The sequence below is a fragment of the Lontra canadensis genome, unplaced genomic scaffold, assembly GCF_010015895.1.
Source record: "Lontra canadensis isolate GAN:19392208 unplaced genomic scaffold, GSC_riverotter_1.0 scaffold108, whole genome shotgun sequence".
NCBI lineage: Eukaryota > Metazoa > Chordata > Mammalia > Carnivora > Mustelidae > Lontra > Lontra canadensis.
The window spans coordinates 2,123,914-2,139,473 of record NW_022631102.1 but is presented as its reverse complement, the minus strand read 5'-3'; the positions used below and the strand labels follow the sequence as shown (position 1 = coordinate 2,139,473).

At 44.8% G+C, this 15,560-nt stretch overlaps 1 protein-coding gene across 1 annotated transcript in view; it reads left to right on the top strand.

Moving 5' to 3' along the window:
• The window catches only part of RCOR1 (REST corepressor 1), a 113,086-nt gene that overhangs the window by 94,337 nt on the left and 3,189 nt on the right, over nt 1-15,560 (top strand). Inside the window, exons 6-11 of the mRNA XM_032839680.1 lie at nt 492-610; nt 2,951-3,029; nt 5,880-6,074; nt 12,245-12,322; nt 12,557-12,614; nt 13,339-13,568. Coding sequence (XP_032695571.1) covers nt 492-610; nt 2,951-3,029; nt 5,880-6,074; nt 12,245-12,322; nt 12,557-12,614; nt 13,339-13,568 — 759 coding nt within the window. The remainder of the gene's footprint in view (nt 1-491; nt 611-2,950; nt 3,030-5,879; nt 6,075-12,244; nt 12,323-12,556; nt 12,615-13,338; nt 13,569-15,560) is intronic.

Below are 15,560 nucleotides of genomic sequence, written 5' to 3'. Positions count from 1 at the left end.
ACCCGAGTGTTAGGCTAGAAACTTTAGGTAAACATTTGGATTCATCTCAGACTGCTCTAGCAATCTTTTTCCTGGGCTGAATGTCACTTCCAGTCACACTGCAGTAGTTTGGAATGTATTTTTTTTTTTTTTAAGATTTTATTTATTTATTTGACAAGGAGACACAGTGAGAGAGGTAACACAAGCAGGGGGAGTGGGAGAGGGAGAATCAGGCTTCCCACCGAGCAGGGAGCCCAATGCAGGACTTGATCCCAGGACACTGGGATCATGACCTGAGCCAAAGGCAGACACTTAACGACTGAGCCACCCAGGCGCCCCAGTAGTTTGGAATGTATTGATAGGAGTTCTCTTTGAATCTCCTTCTCAGAGAAAAGGGCCCTGACAGTACATTTCTGGGTATGTGAGACAACCCTTATTAACTGTACCTAATGAGCACACTTGATTTGGGGAGATTAGTTCTAAATCGAAACCAACTCAGTTTTTATGTTTAGCTTCCTGATAAATCTATAGCAAGTCTGGTGAAATTTTACTACTCTTGGAAGAAGACGAGGACTAAAACCAGTGTGATGGACCGCCACGCTCGGAAACAGAAGCGGGAGCGGGAAGAGAGGTCAGTGCCTGTCCGGAGGTGATGTCTCCCCACGTGGGGATCTCTTGGGTCAGTAGAATTTCTAAGAGCTGGTAGACACACAAAGGAAAGGTCCGGTGGTGGGTTCCCCCAGGGCCTTCCTGCTAGAGCCACATGTACACAGATACTCTTGCTCTGATGCTCAGGAGCTGCATTAACACGTGTTCTTTTCTGCAGGTGTTTTTTCCTTACTGCTCTCTTCCTGTGTTCAGTAAGCTTCCATTCTGAAAGAGCAAACTTGCCCACATAGTCTTTCCTGCCCCTGAAGGTGTCTCCTTTTAATAAGAAGGAATCCATTATTTCCTAGGTTGAATTTCCTTTCTTATATGCAGGATTTGTGTGACGTGCTTTAATGTCTGATGTGTTAGGAGGTGATTGTGTAGTGTAGATCTCCTCCGTCCCTTTTTCACCACCTGTTTTGTGTATGGGGCAGAGAGAGAGAGAGATTTCATGATTTCTCCTTAATAAGGATCTAGTTTTAAGGATAGCTTAGTGAGCATGCTACATCTTACTCAACACTTGTGCGGACTTCTGAGTGGCACAGAGTAGTGGGAATGGCCCTGTGCTCACACACGGGGCAGGTCCGAGTGTGAATTCCGCAGGCTCTCTGTATGTGTGCTCCCAGGCCACGCTGCCCCACTCGGGCCTTCCCCAGTCATCACTTCCTCGACTCTAAAATGAAGAAGCTTCAAGTCCGGAAGGCAGCACATACACATACTGGTTTTTGTGTTAGGTCAGTGGGACTGTAAGTGGCTTTTTAAAATTATGTCTTCCACATTTTCTGTAATGTTATTTTTAAAAACTCTTAGTACAAATAAAGTGAAGGAAGTGAGACTGTATGATCTCCATGGCCCCATTGCAGGAGAGTGTTTTATGATTTTAAATAGAATAACATGTGGGAACAAATTAGAAGTTTGACTTTTGGAGAATTCGGATCCGTGGACTCAGCTTTAAAATGGGGGCAGTGGTGGGAACATCTGCAAAGCTCTCATGTCTGGCTTCAAGAGCCTGTGACATTGTTGACCTTGATCCGTCTGCCACTTATACACGAGTGCACCTGTTCTTGGATCATTACTCTTGGTAATCAGAAGCGGCAAACACTACTGAATTTGTTTTTAGTGGTCCAATAACTTTTGATTAAACGTTTTTATATCCATTATATGTTTGGTCTCATTTACTTTTTATAAATTGAATCTCTTACTACAGATAGGTATGCTCAGCTGAAATCAGCTGAAATTAAAATAAATAAGTGGGATTTGTTGTCCTTGTGTGACATGGTAGGAGCATCGGCTGACACCTGCGTACTCCCTTCCCTGGTCATCAGCACCAAGGGTAGGGAGACCGGCTGTGCTCCCACCTGCTGTGAGGACGCAGACCAACAAGGGCACGCCACATGGCTGTGGCACCGAAGAAACTGTTGGCAGTAATGGCAGGGTCTGGGAAAGAATTTTCCTCAGCCCCCGGCTCTTTCTTCTTTCAGACACTCTCTCCTCAGGCAGGGTGGGTGGAGAGAGGGGTAGCAGAGCCACCCAGGATGGATTCTTGGGACAGTGGGGACATTGACATTGGAACAGCTGCCTGTTTGGCTGCCATTACTGCTGAGCTGGTCGAAACTGTGGGCAAACTGAGGCCAGCTACTTGACTTGTGTCAGCCTTATTTTCTCATTTTTTTAAAACAAAGGTCCTAACTACTACAGAGGTCTTTTAAAAAATTAATACATGGAAGGCTATAAAGAAGAGCATTTGAAGTACCATGTCAAAATGAATGTTCTTTTTTAAATTAACCTAATCTGAAGTACCAACCTCTGCAGGCCACCAAGAAGCCTCTCCCACCCTCACACTGTGTTGAGTTATGAGCGTCTGTCTACTCCTGGGACTTGAAATGGAGTTTTACTTGTCGGGGAGTTTGTTCCCAGTGCAGCAGGACTCGATTCTTGAGTAATCTCCCATTTACGGCTCATGATCATGTCCTAGCCCTCCACAAGCTAATTATGGGGCAATTACATAAACATCTCAAATTTGACATTTTCAGTGGAGAGTTGAGAAGAAGCATTTTGCACATGTAAAGCAACAGTGTTCTAGACCTGATTCGGGAGTTAGGGACCCATTTTAATAGTTTCTTTTTAAATCATGTAGACCAAGGAAACTAGGAAGTTGGATATTATTTTATTTGAATCAAAAAATTTTTTTTTAAATCTCAGCAGTCTGAAAACATACTAATTTTATATTAAATCTGTCATTAAATCAACTTACTGCTTATATTTGTATATTAAATAGAATTAGTACCAAATAATCTTTCAGTAACTTGTTCTTGTCTTCCAGTGAGGATGAACTGGAAGAAACAAATGGAAATAACCCGATTGACATTGAGATTGATCAAAACAAGGAAAGCAAAAAGGAGGTATTTTTTTTTCCTTAGTATTGTTTAGGCAAATAAACTTTATTACTCATTCCATAAGTAAAACATTCCTCTTAACCTATTTAATATATTAAATGCTATGTACAAGGCATCATGATAAGACTTTTTAAACAATACTAATGTTACTTTATATACCTTAGAATTTTGTTTGCCAAGAAACAGGAATAAAAAGGAAGCCCTAAAGGAAGTGAGAGCGTTATCGAGTAAGGATTTTGGCCCACTGGGCACCCGTCCGCACTGCCTTCTTCCTTCCGTCAGCAGCGGTGGGGTGGTATTGGTGAGGAGCTGGTGAGGGCTTGGTTCCTCCTCTCCACCCTTGGGGCCTCCTTCCTCGTTGAGTGCCAGCCCCAGGGGCCTGCACGGTGGTTCTGGGGAGGACAGCGGGGGGCTAGCGGGGACTCGGTGCACGTTTGCTCGTTACTCAGAACCAGCAGTGGTGATGTTGGCGGTGAGCCTTACACATGGTGAATTTTTAATCTTTCACATCTTAAAATCGTATGTCAAAGGATTCAAGAGACCCATGAATTCCTACAATTGTAAATGACTTTTGTTTTGTATATTTATAACATAACATTTCTTTATTGTAAACTGTCCACTGAGAACGATGGAGTATCTAGATGACCTTAGTAACCTTTCGAAATGGGTTGTGGTCCAAGGTTATTTTGCCCATTCATAACAGTTGACTAAAGCGTATGTGGGATGCCTGGGGGCCCTCCGTCAAACCCAAGGCTCCTTGCACAGATCGGGAACCCTGAACAACACAGCATTATCTGTGGCAGGCCCTTGGTGGGCTCGTGATACAGTCCCTGGAGGAAAGGGCCTCATTGTCCATTGGTGCCCATCAGCCCCTTTGGTTCAGGCTGGAGTGTTGCATCTCAGTGTGGGATGTAACTTTCATATATTCATACAAGTGTTCTTCTGACGACAGAGTCTGTATCTGTAGTTTCAGTAAAACCTCATAGAGTTCTCTTGACAGAAGATTCTAAAGTGTGAAAACAGCTGTTTTAGTCTATACTAGGAAAAAGAAAAGGGTCTGGACATACCTGAAATTAAAAATCACACCAGTAATAACGTGCTTTCCCTAGGCAAAGTAGGAGATCCAGCTAAACAAAAAAGGGAGAATGAAGATGATTCACACCCTTAATGATTATCACATTCGACCACCGTTACATTTGGGTGTCTTCTTCCAGATGACTTCCTGTGAACTGAATATGTCTACTTCTATAATTCTGAATCTGTACTCACTTTTTAAAAAACATAAAATGGGATCTTAATACATAATTTTTAATAACCTTCTACGATTACACTTTCTTGAACATGTTTTTGTATCATATATTTGTATACGTAGTTGTTTGCTAGTTTATCATACACACATAATTCAGCCAAGTAATCTTAAGGGTTTTTATCAGCCCCCACCTTGCTTTTTGCTATTATAAACAATGCTGAAGTGATCTCATGATTAAATATTAGTACACTGAATTTTTTTCCGTTGGAACAAATTTCTGGAAGTTGAATTGTTGGGTTGGTGTCTTCTAGTTACATTTTTAAGGCTCCTTTTGGTGTGCTGCTACATACTGCCAAACTGAAAATGGGTTAATTCTTTATGGACAGTACTCAAGCCAGGGATTTGTATGAATACCCAAACAATAAGACCATTTTAACAGTTGGCTAAATTAGATTGTTCAGGAAGTCAGATTGTACCTGCAATTTTTAGGAAGCTTTGCTTTGATGCACTGTTCTGTATTAGGCTCTTCAATGGGACATTTTTAAATGAAAGAGGAAGGTCTTGATTTTACATTAATTTTGTAATTCTTATTTATATAGCACAATTTCTGATTAAAATAGAAAATGACTTATTTCTTACATTCTGTGTGCACTAAAATGTTGTTAAAACAGGTACATGGTCCATCGGTGATCTTTATTGAACAGCATAGCTATTACAGACATGGGTTATTGCCTACTAATGTTTTTATGTATTGCTTATGACCACTTGTTCAAGACCTCATTGGCACCATCGTAATTGACAGAGTCTGCTTATCTCAGTGTTTCAAATAGGAAGCAAAAAACCTTGTGTATTCTCAGCTTCACCAACAAATGTTAATATGCTAATAAGATACAATTATGAACAATTACAGAAATTTCTTCTTAAAATTGTTTTCAGGAAGTCAGTATCCTTTTCTTGCCAAGGTTTTATTACATTTCATTTCCAAAGGTTTCAGTTTTAGAGAAAGCACTTAAAAAAAATTAGCAGCAGTTGTGCATTGTGAAAAGACAGCATATATTTTTGAGGCAAATTACACAGTTGCCCTGAAAGTTAAGTGTCATCCCAAAAAAGGTACATAAAAAAAAGTCATCTGGTTTTGTATAGAAATTTATATTTTAATAAACTTCTATATAGATTTAAAGAATTTAAACGGATTTTTATATATGTGCTAAATCTTTTTTTTCTCTTTTCTTTCTGTGTTCCCAAATCCATCTCTTTTGCTAAGAACTGTTAGGATAAAATAGCTTCCCCTTCATATATACATAGCACACAGATGAGAATGCAGATCTGTTCTCTTCCTGTATTACTACAGGGAACTGAGCATGCTTATTGCCGGAGGCGTAGAGTGATAGAAGAAGGTTGTGTATACAGGAGGCAGGGGCTTCTGCTTGATGTGTTAGCCAGTGTTCCTGTTAACTGCCTGTTGGGGTTTCTAGATGGTACTTGGGCTATGGCATGGCATTTGTCTCCCGATTGTTTAGAGCCATGTTAAGAAAATATGCTTATTACTGTTCCTTTGGCATTTTAATGTTTCAGAGTCTCATTTATCAAATCTGTGTATCATGCAGGTACCCCCTACGGAGACAGTTCCTCAGATCAAGAAAGAGAAACATAGTACACAAGCTAAAAATAGAGCAAAAAGGAAACCTCCCAAAGGAATGTTTCTGTCTCAAGAAGACGTGGAGGCTGTTTCTGCCAACGCCACGGCCGCCACCACGGTGCTCAGGCAGCTAGATATGGAGTTGGTCTCAATCAAGCGGCAGGTACCGCGGGTCTGGTGCTGGCACAAGGGCTAACGGTGCTCCAGAGGCCTTTGTGTGTTTCACGCACGTAGCTGTGCTCTTCACAGGTCTCCAAAGGGCATTTTGTTTCTAAGGAATTGGACAGAAGATCTTAGGTACTGATCCGTTGATGTTTCTTAAATTAACTTTGAAATTGAAGATTTTTATATGTGTGTGTGTGTATGTGTGAGATTTTCACAGTGTGAGCACAGCCACCCTCTTGATCAAGAGAAGAGCGCCTCCCGAGCCCCGTTCCTTTCCCCTGTAATCCCTGCCCTGCTGGGACTCGGCGTGTCCTCCAGCGCCTCACTAATGCCCCTCACTCGTTACCTGCTTTCTTTCAGTAGCTGACTACTGGTCGGACTTTTTAAACCACACATTATCTTTATCCGTTTTTGGATTTTATATAAACAAAATCATATGATGTGGTTTCTTTCATTTCCTGTGTTTATGCAGCACGTGAGGTCCATCCAGGTGGCCTAGAGCCGTAGACGATGTCTCTCATTACTGTGTAAATACCCCGTGACTTACCCTTTGTACTACTGGCCGATACTTTAGGCCATTAACAGATTGTACTGATGTGGTTTTATATGACTCTTGGTGTGTTTTGTATGCATCTTTGTTGGATACATAGCTGAGTTATAGAGTATGAATATGACCAACATTTTATTTTATTTCATTTTCCCCTCCCCTCCCGTCTCCTCCTCTCCCCTTCCCTTCTTTCGAGGGCAGGGGGTTGTGCAGAGGGAGCGGGAAAGAGAATCTCAAGCAGGCTCCCAGCGCAGAGCCTGACAAAGGGCTCGATCTCACCACTCTGAGATCATGACCTGAGCTGAAACCAAGAGTCGGCCCCTGTCCAGCATTTTCAGAAACAATCCCAAACAGTTTTCCAAGGTGCTCATGTCAATGTATGTGAGTTTGCTTCCACTACACTAGGGCTTACTAAATGCAGCCCTGTTGACATTTGGGGCTGGATAATAACTTGTCCTGAGGAGCTGTCCTGTGCCTTGTAGGATTTTCAGCAGCATCTCTGGCCTTTGCCCACTAGATGCCAGTAGCACCTTGCCCCCATCAGTTGTGCCAACAGGAATGTCCTTAGGCCTTGCCTAATTACCCCTCTCCCCCCGGCCCGGGTGTGGGAGCAGAATTACTTCCTCCTTCCCATTCTGAAGCTTGCTTGCCTTTTCACTCTCTTAATGGTTTATCTTTTGATGAAATTTTTAATTTTAATGTAGTCCAGTTTCTCATTTTTACCTTTTATGGTTAGTGCTCTTAGGTTTTTTTTTTTTTTTTTTAAAGATTTTATTTATTTATTTGTCAGAGACAGAGGGAGAGAGAGCGAGCGAGCACAGGCAGACAGAGGCAGAGGGAGAAGCAGGCTCCCTGCCGAGCAAGGAGCCCGATGTGGGACTCGATCCCAGGACGCTGGGATCATGACCTGAGCCGAAGGCAGCCGCTTAACCAACTGAGCCACCCAGGCGTCCCAGTGCTCTTAGGTTTTGTTCAGAATCTTTTCTAAGGTTATCAAGATAGACTCTCCCATGCTGTCTTCAGAGTGTTGTTCTGCCCTTCACATTGTGGTCTTCAGTCCAGAAATACTTTTCTGTGTGTGCTCTTACATGTAGGGCTGACATACGTGAGCTAACAGTACTATTGATTGAAGACTATCCTTTTCTTACCTCAGTGCATTAGGACCTTCGTTTTAGATCCCGTGTCCATATATGCATGATCTGCTTTAGGGTTTTCTGTTACTCACTCTGGTCTGTGTGTCCATTCTTCACCAATCCTGTCCTGCCTTAATTATACCACCCTTACAAAGCCGAGCATCGGGTCTAGATCGAAAGTTCTCTAAGATTGTCTATCCTGGCCCTTTGTGTTTCCATATAAAATTTAGATACACGGGACGCCTGGGTGGCTCAGTTGGTTAAGCGGCTGCCTTCGGCTCAGGTCATGATCCCGGGACTCATGATCCCAGTGTCCCGGGATCGAGTCCCACATCAGGCTCCATGCTCAGGGGGGAGCCTGCTTCTCTCTCTGCCTCTGCCTGTGACTCTGTCTGCCTGCGCTCACTCTCTCTCTCTCTCTCTCTGACAAATAAATAAATATAAATTAAAAAAAAAATTAGACTCACCTTCTCAGTTTCCAGAAGAACAATTTTTCTAGAATTTTTAGTGGGACTGTATCGAAGGTATAGATCAAAATAGAGACTTAGCATTAAACTGGAGAACTAGTCCGGACTCACGAACATAACCTGCCCCCACCAGCGCAGATCTGGAAGTTCTCGGTGTTGGGCCGTTTCTGTGTCCAGGGCTTTGTCAGAGTTACCCTAGACGTTTGGTGCGTTACGATACTCCTGTAAAGGATACTGTTTTTAAGATTAATCCTTTCGTAATTACTTGTGTCTCATATGAGGAATGGCTCATCATTTGAATCTGATTTTTACATGGTATGTTTAAACTGCAGATTGAACTGAGTAGCCTAATGTTGTCCTTTCACTAGTGTTCTGCCCCTCCCCCATCCTTCTCTCTGGAATTCAACCAAATTGTGGTGGACTAATGGTTTACTTTTATTTTTTGCTGCTTTTGACTCGTTGATCTTGATAGTTCGTGGAAGGTTAAATAGGAAGCCCGCCATCATGTCACAGGTACGAGGAGGGGTCTGTGGGCCGGGTCTGTCATCTCGTGTCCGATGGCAGCACAGAGCAGGACCCAGTGTTCCCTGTGCAGTCAGAGGATTGGCTTCCAGCCGTGGCTGCTGGCACAGCTGCACCCTAATCTTAGGAGAATCACTTAATCTTTCTGGGCCTCTTTTCAAATGAGGAGATTAATCCTTCCTGCCTGATCTTCCGGGCTATCTGAGGGCTGCTGCAGGAGAGAGCGTTTTAAGCTCTGTCGGCTGTGGAAGAGCTCTCTGACGGGGCTGTGAGCTCCCACATGCATTTTCATCTTCCTCTGCACGGGAGCTCATCTCCCCTCTGCCGAGTGCGTCCCTAATGCCGTTCGGCGGTCATACACGGAGGAAGGAAAATGAGACCCCCTCTTCCATGGAGGTGCGACTGACACTGCAGTCAGCTGTAACGGCCGTCGGCTCACGGCCAGGATCAGGAGTGGGAGTTTTTGAGTGAAGGAAGCTGCTTCGGGTTCACTCAGAATAGAGGGGGTCACGTGTGCAGAGAGGAGACGGCTTGTCCAGCCCCCACAGCCTGTCGGGGCTGCTGCCAGACGCACGTGCTCTCCCGCAGGGGCGGCCGGCCCACACTGGACGTTCTCTGGATGCCTCCGGGGGTGGTGGGCATCAGGGAAGGGGTCGCGTGGACGTAGCAGAAAAACTAACCAACAGCAGCTCAAACAGTTCAGAATTTATGTTTATCAGATAGCAAGAACTCCGAGCACCGGTGGTTCCTGGCATAGCCTGCCTGTTTACTGGTGGTGTCGAGGACCCAGATTCTTCCACATTTTCTCCTCTGCCGCTTTCAGTGTCCTGGCTTCTCGCCCTGCTGTCCTGTCACACTGGGAGCTCCAGAAGCCATTTCGCAGGCCCCACATCTGCGTTCAGGCAGAGAGGAGGGGCCGGAGGCGGAGCCAACCCGGCTGTCCTTTGAGCAGGAAGAGTTTTTACCTTCCCAGGAACTCCTGTCCTTTCTGCATGCCAGAGCTTTGCAGAATGGCTCCTCCTAGCTCCGGGGAAGACCACCAGCCTCTGCGGAAGATGCCTGTGAGAAGGGGGCTGGGAAACACGCGTCTGCTAGATGAGCCAGCTGCCAGTGCCTGCCACCTTAGGTCTTCCTGAGTGGAGAGTGAGGCAGTGACACAATAAAGTAGACCAGTCGCATTCAGCAGGGAGGTCTAGTGAGGCGCTAGGCCAAGTCCACTGCTTTTTTGTCTTTTCTTTAAATGCTGCTGACTTTCATGTCCCATTTCTTACGCAGCTTGTTGCCACTCTGACGTTCTTTCCTGTTGGTATGACGTCGGCAGCTAAACCCTATTCTTATTCTGGTAGTAAACACTGAGTGTGTGTAACAAGGAAAACACATTAGCAAGAGAGATGAAGGTTAATGAGAATTTAGAGCTAACTTTTAGTTCAGAATTTGTGGATGTTTTGCCATGTAGTCACTTACGTAATCTCTGTGCTGCTTTACTGATTTTGAAGAGAAAATGCATGTGGTAAGTAGGTTGGTCTCCTTAGGAAAGGTATGTTACTTAATCACAACGCAGTGTATCCCAAGGTTCATACGTATGTGAACAACAAGCCGGAGTGAATAGAAGAATGTATTTAACCGGACTGCTCGGTGGCATGGAGTATTCTAGATTGCTGACTTTTGAAAGTTCACTAATTCCCTGTCACAGGTTCCTAGGTCTAACGTTTAGCCCAAGGAGAGTCCAGTGAACATAATCTTGAATGTCTTGCAACATTTTTTGGCTGGTTGGTGCCTGAGAGCTCTGACCCGGAGTCCAAGATCCTGCTGTCTGAGCAGGTAGCCAGTAGACACACGTGGTCATTTATATTCAGGTTTGGATTAAAGCAGAAGACATGAAAAATTCGATTCGTTAGTTGCATAAGCTACATTTCAGGTGCTTAGTGGTGGCATGGGGCTGGAGGCTTCCGTGGCTGGTGGCTCCCGTGTCAAGTAGCCGCCGCGGCAGAATAATGCTGCATCAGAGAGCTCTCTGTGAGCTGATGCTGCCCTGAGAGCTCGGTGTCACTGTCCCAGCAGCCTGCTGGGGATCAGTTTCTGGTACTAGTTTATTTTATTTGACTTGGACCTTTTTAAAAGTGAACTAAAGCAAATTTCAGTAAATCAGGGTCCTCAGTTTTGGTTTTAGTGTTTATATTTCCTATATTTGCCTTTTCAGTTGTTTCTATGTTCTGATTTGACATTAATACAAAAAGGTTTGGCGTGGGCTGTTTCTGGTAGGTTTGGAGGCCCTTGCGAGTGGCAGACAGGCTCACTTTCTGGTCCCTGACAGCGCTGATCTTACTTACTGGGTCACTGGCCCCCTGTATATCTCCACTCCCTTTTAAACCTTTTAGAAGAAGTAAAATATAGAAAAGGAAGTGCTAAACTAGAACTCTGTAAAGCATAAGTACTTGAAAATGAAATTTTTGTCTAAGTATAAAAAGCTATGTAGAGGAGAGAATTATTAAAGTGTCCCTGAGACCATGTCCTTCACCACCATCTCCTCTAGACTCCCATCCTCTGGACTACCTCTCAAAGTCCTGCTTTTCTTTGTCTTAATAAGGTTTCTGCTTTTGAGGATACCCTCTGCTCATGAGTGTCTTTGAGGTTTTATTTGGGAAAATGAATTTGTTTTTCTCCTTGCTTGCTTTTTTTTTTTTTTTTTTTTTTGCCACTGGGATTATTCAGAAAGGAAAAACTCTAGGGTCAGAGTCCTCTTGGTGCTCGGCCCAGAAATGCCTCTGCACGTAGGGCTGAGCAGGAAGGGCCCATTCCCAGGACCCTGCTCATTCAGGAGTCCATGCGGAAGTCAGGAGGAGCTATGGGTTGATTGCGTGGTTGGTGGTGTTTGTGTCTTTCCTTTGATGAGGTAGGGGCTATGAAAGATTAGGTGCATCGCATCCAAACAATAATGTGGAAAAGATAGTTTGTGAGAAAGTGAGGACTGCCGTTTGCTTGTGGGAAACTGACAGATTGCTTTCTTTTTTCTTCTCATTAAAGAAGGCTACAGTGTGGGCTTTTGCCTTGTGTGGTGCCTGGACAGACAGTGCTCGGGGCTCTGCGAGGCTGCCCTTGCAGTCCTGCTCTTCTCTTTGGGCTTGACTCTGCGGGCTCCGCTACTTGAGCTCAATTCTGTGTGGCAGGAAGCCCAGGCATTGCCTGTCTTTTGTGTCAGACTCCAGAAACGCTACTCAGGGGTTGAACTGTTAGGAAATGATGGGTTAGCACTGTGCACGCAGGAGCCCTTTCACCGCCATGCCCTCCTTCTTGTCCCTTGTCTGCTGCTCTGAGCAAGTCAAAGCATCTAGTTAGATGCTCTGAAGGGGTACTCTAGGGACCCTTGGCTACCATACAGATTAAGTACTTCTTTACTCTTGGTTTTTTTTCTTTTACTTTTTTTTAGTTCCGTTTTCGTTTCATATCTTGATAAAAGTTTTTCATTTTTAAAATTAAAATATTTTCTTCTTTCTCTTAGATTCAGAATATTAAACAGACAAACAGCGCTCTCAAAGAAAAACTTGACGGTGGAATAGAACCATATCGGCTTCCAGAGGTAGGGTTCTGTTGACGCCCTCTTAGAATTCGTAACCAAGTTTTCTGGGCTTAAGAATTGAACGCCTATGTAATACATCTCCAGTATACCTCCCATAGAAAGGTATAGACACAATTTTGAGAACTTAGTTGATGTTGAAATTCTCATAGGAGAAAAAATAAGATTCATTAGTTCTCTTAAGGACGGACGCACCTATAAATGCATTTTGCTCACATGACTCCTTTGAACGTGCAGGCCGTGCAGAAGTGCAATGCTCGGTGGACCACAGAAGAGCAGCTCCTCGCGGTACAAGGTAGGGGGAGTCCTTCTTGTGGGTTTGGGGCTGTGGCCGTCTTTAGGAAAAGTCATTCCTCACCCCACTCCCATCCCACCACTTGTGGAGTAGCATGTTGGGTTCTGAATGGTCAGAAAGTACAAAACCCCAAAGCAGCAGATTGTCAGAATTCTACTGTTGGAGGTGTTCTAGTCCTGGGGAGCCTGAAAAGAAGAATGCAGAGTGCCCATAGCCACAGGACGGGGGCTGGCTGACTTCAGGTATCTTGGGAGAGGTGATAAAAAGTGCAGATTTCTGGATGACAGGGTCCTGCTGGACTTCTTGGATCAGTCAGCTACGAAATGGATCTACATCGCTGCTTTTTCCTCACCGGTGTAATGCATTAAGATAGTGCCTGCCGATGGGATCTCGAGGGAGACAAACCATAAGAGACTCCTAATCTCAGGAAACAAACAGGGTTGCTGGGGAGGAAAGGGCGGGAGGGGCAGCGGGGTGATGGACACTGGGGAGGGTATGTGCTATGGTGAGCACTGTGAAATGTGTAGGACTAATGATTCACAGACCTGTACCCCTGGGGCAAATAATACACTAAATGTTAATAATAATAAAAAAAGATAGTGCCTACTATTAGAAGCCCCCTGTGTTTTCTTATCCAGATAAAGGAAGGGGCAAGTCTCCGTTGTATGGGTTTTTCAGTTGTTTTTCCCCTGTATTGAAAAGCAATGCTCTCTTACATCCTTAGCCATCAGGAAGTACGGCCGGGATTTTCAGGCAATCTCAGATGTGATTGGGAACAAATCAGTGGTACAAGTGAAAAACTTTTTTGTAAATTATCGACGCCGCTTCAACATAGATGAAGTTTTACAAGAATGGGAGGCAGAGCATGGTAAAGAAGAGACCAACGGGCCCAGTAGCCAGAAACCTATCAAGTCCCCGGATAATTCTATCAAGATGCCTGAAGAGGAAGACGAGGTAAATCTGAAACAATAGGATCGCTGCCAGCTTCATGCTTGAGATGCGGTTTCTTCTTTGATGGCCTTTCTCAGCTCTGGAAATATTTTTAGCTCTCAGCTCTGTCAGTGACTTGACTTTTACCTATAAATGCCATAGTAGTTGGCGCCAGTCAGTTTTGGGTCACTAGGTATATTATTCACATTTTAATTCCTGTGCAAATTCTTCGTTCCTTCCTGGTTTCTCCAGCCACAGAACATTCCACATTACCGACTTCTCTTAGCTCACATAAGAACTCAGCCATAAAGCAGTAAATTGGAAGTGCCTTGAGCAGTGTTAGTCAAACTCAGTCCTGTGAAATGGGTTGTCCTCCCAGTGGGAGGTTAATGAACTTGCCGGGGACTCGGCACTGCCGGGGACTCGGCCCAGCTAGCCAGCCAGGAGCTCCGAGGTCTGTCCGTTGTCCCAGACCATCCAGCCTTTGTTGGATGTTTGGGGCCAGTGGGTTTAAATGCTGATGGGGACAGTTCCAGGTTGTGTGGTTGGCTGGACCTTCCGGGCTGGTGGCTGACATTCTGGCAGTCTTCCTGGATAGCTGCACTGATGTCATCCGCCGACTCCGCCCAGCTTGGGCCGCCGGATTACTGAGGCTGCGCAGCCCCATCTGCTGTCACCCCGCTTCCTGGGAAGCGGGTGCTGGTCATTTCTCCAGCTTATCTGGTGAGCCCTGCTACATATATTTACCCCCACTCCCCCAGAGGAGCAAAGTGGGGCTGGGCAGAGAGGAGAGTTCGCTTCCAGCCACTTGACACTTGAGTTTGTTCACTGACCTGGATTAAGGGTTAATTGAGCTTTACAGGAAAAGTCACTTTCTCATCAAAGCCTCTCTCAGACCATGCAGGAATTATTTGAAATGATATATTCTGTATTGTCTGTGCTCCCCCTTTACTCTAAGAGCCTAGTTATAAAAGCAGCCAGAGTCCCCCGCCCCCCACCCCTACACCGGAGCACACAGAATGCCTCACCTGGGACATCCCCCACCCAACACGCCGTAGATGGCGCTCCCTGTGCCTCTGCACTGACGCACATGGCCACAGGCACTTTGTGTCTGTAGGTCTGTCAAAAGGGCATCAAAACATCCCCACTCTGTTAGACTCTTTAAAGCTTTCTACCAGAAAACCTTTGTAGTAAGTGTACAGAATTATTGTTGATAACAGTGTGAGTGTTCCCCCAAGCCATGCACATGCGTGGCTCAGCCCGAGACCCTGGGATGGAGCAGCATGTGAGCAGGGAGAAGGGGTTTGCAGCTTTTAGCAGTAATTATTGTCCCAGTGCTAGTTGCCACTTCAGCAGCAAATTAACTTCCTCACATCCTGGACTCAAGAAGCATTGAAAGATGAGAATTACCAAGGAAGGAACATTAGAATTTGCTAGAATGACAGCCTCCATGTGTTTTTCAGCTTTAGTCCCAGGAAGCAGAAATAATAGGAAGCTTTGGCTCTCTTCCTTCTTAAAATTTAATCAGAGTGGGTGTTGGCAGGGTTAGCCTAAAAAATGTGGTCGTAAATTTGGGACCAAGGGCTGTCACCAATGGGATGGGATGTGAGTTCTTTCCATATACTTTCCTCCCTTTTCTTAAGCCTGGTTCACTCACTGACAGTTAACATTTCTTTCTTTGTGGTCCAGAAGGGCCATTCTTCATGGTCCACTCACCATGTTGATTGCACATCAAAATGCCCGCATAATTCTCTTCCCAGACTCTGGGAGTGTTGGATCACCCGTGACCACATTTCCCACCAAGCAGCATGTCTTCATTTCTCTCTAGTGGTTGATTTTCCATGTATCTGTTTGCCCAACCTTCTCTTCAAAACCAGCACTTCTCCTTTACATATGATCTTCATGTTATCTATAAACATCTTCACCTCTTCAGTCATTTAAATCCCCACCATCACACACATTGTTTCCTTTTATTTGGTCCCTCCCTCCCTCCCTCCCTTTCTAAAAAACATTTAT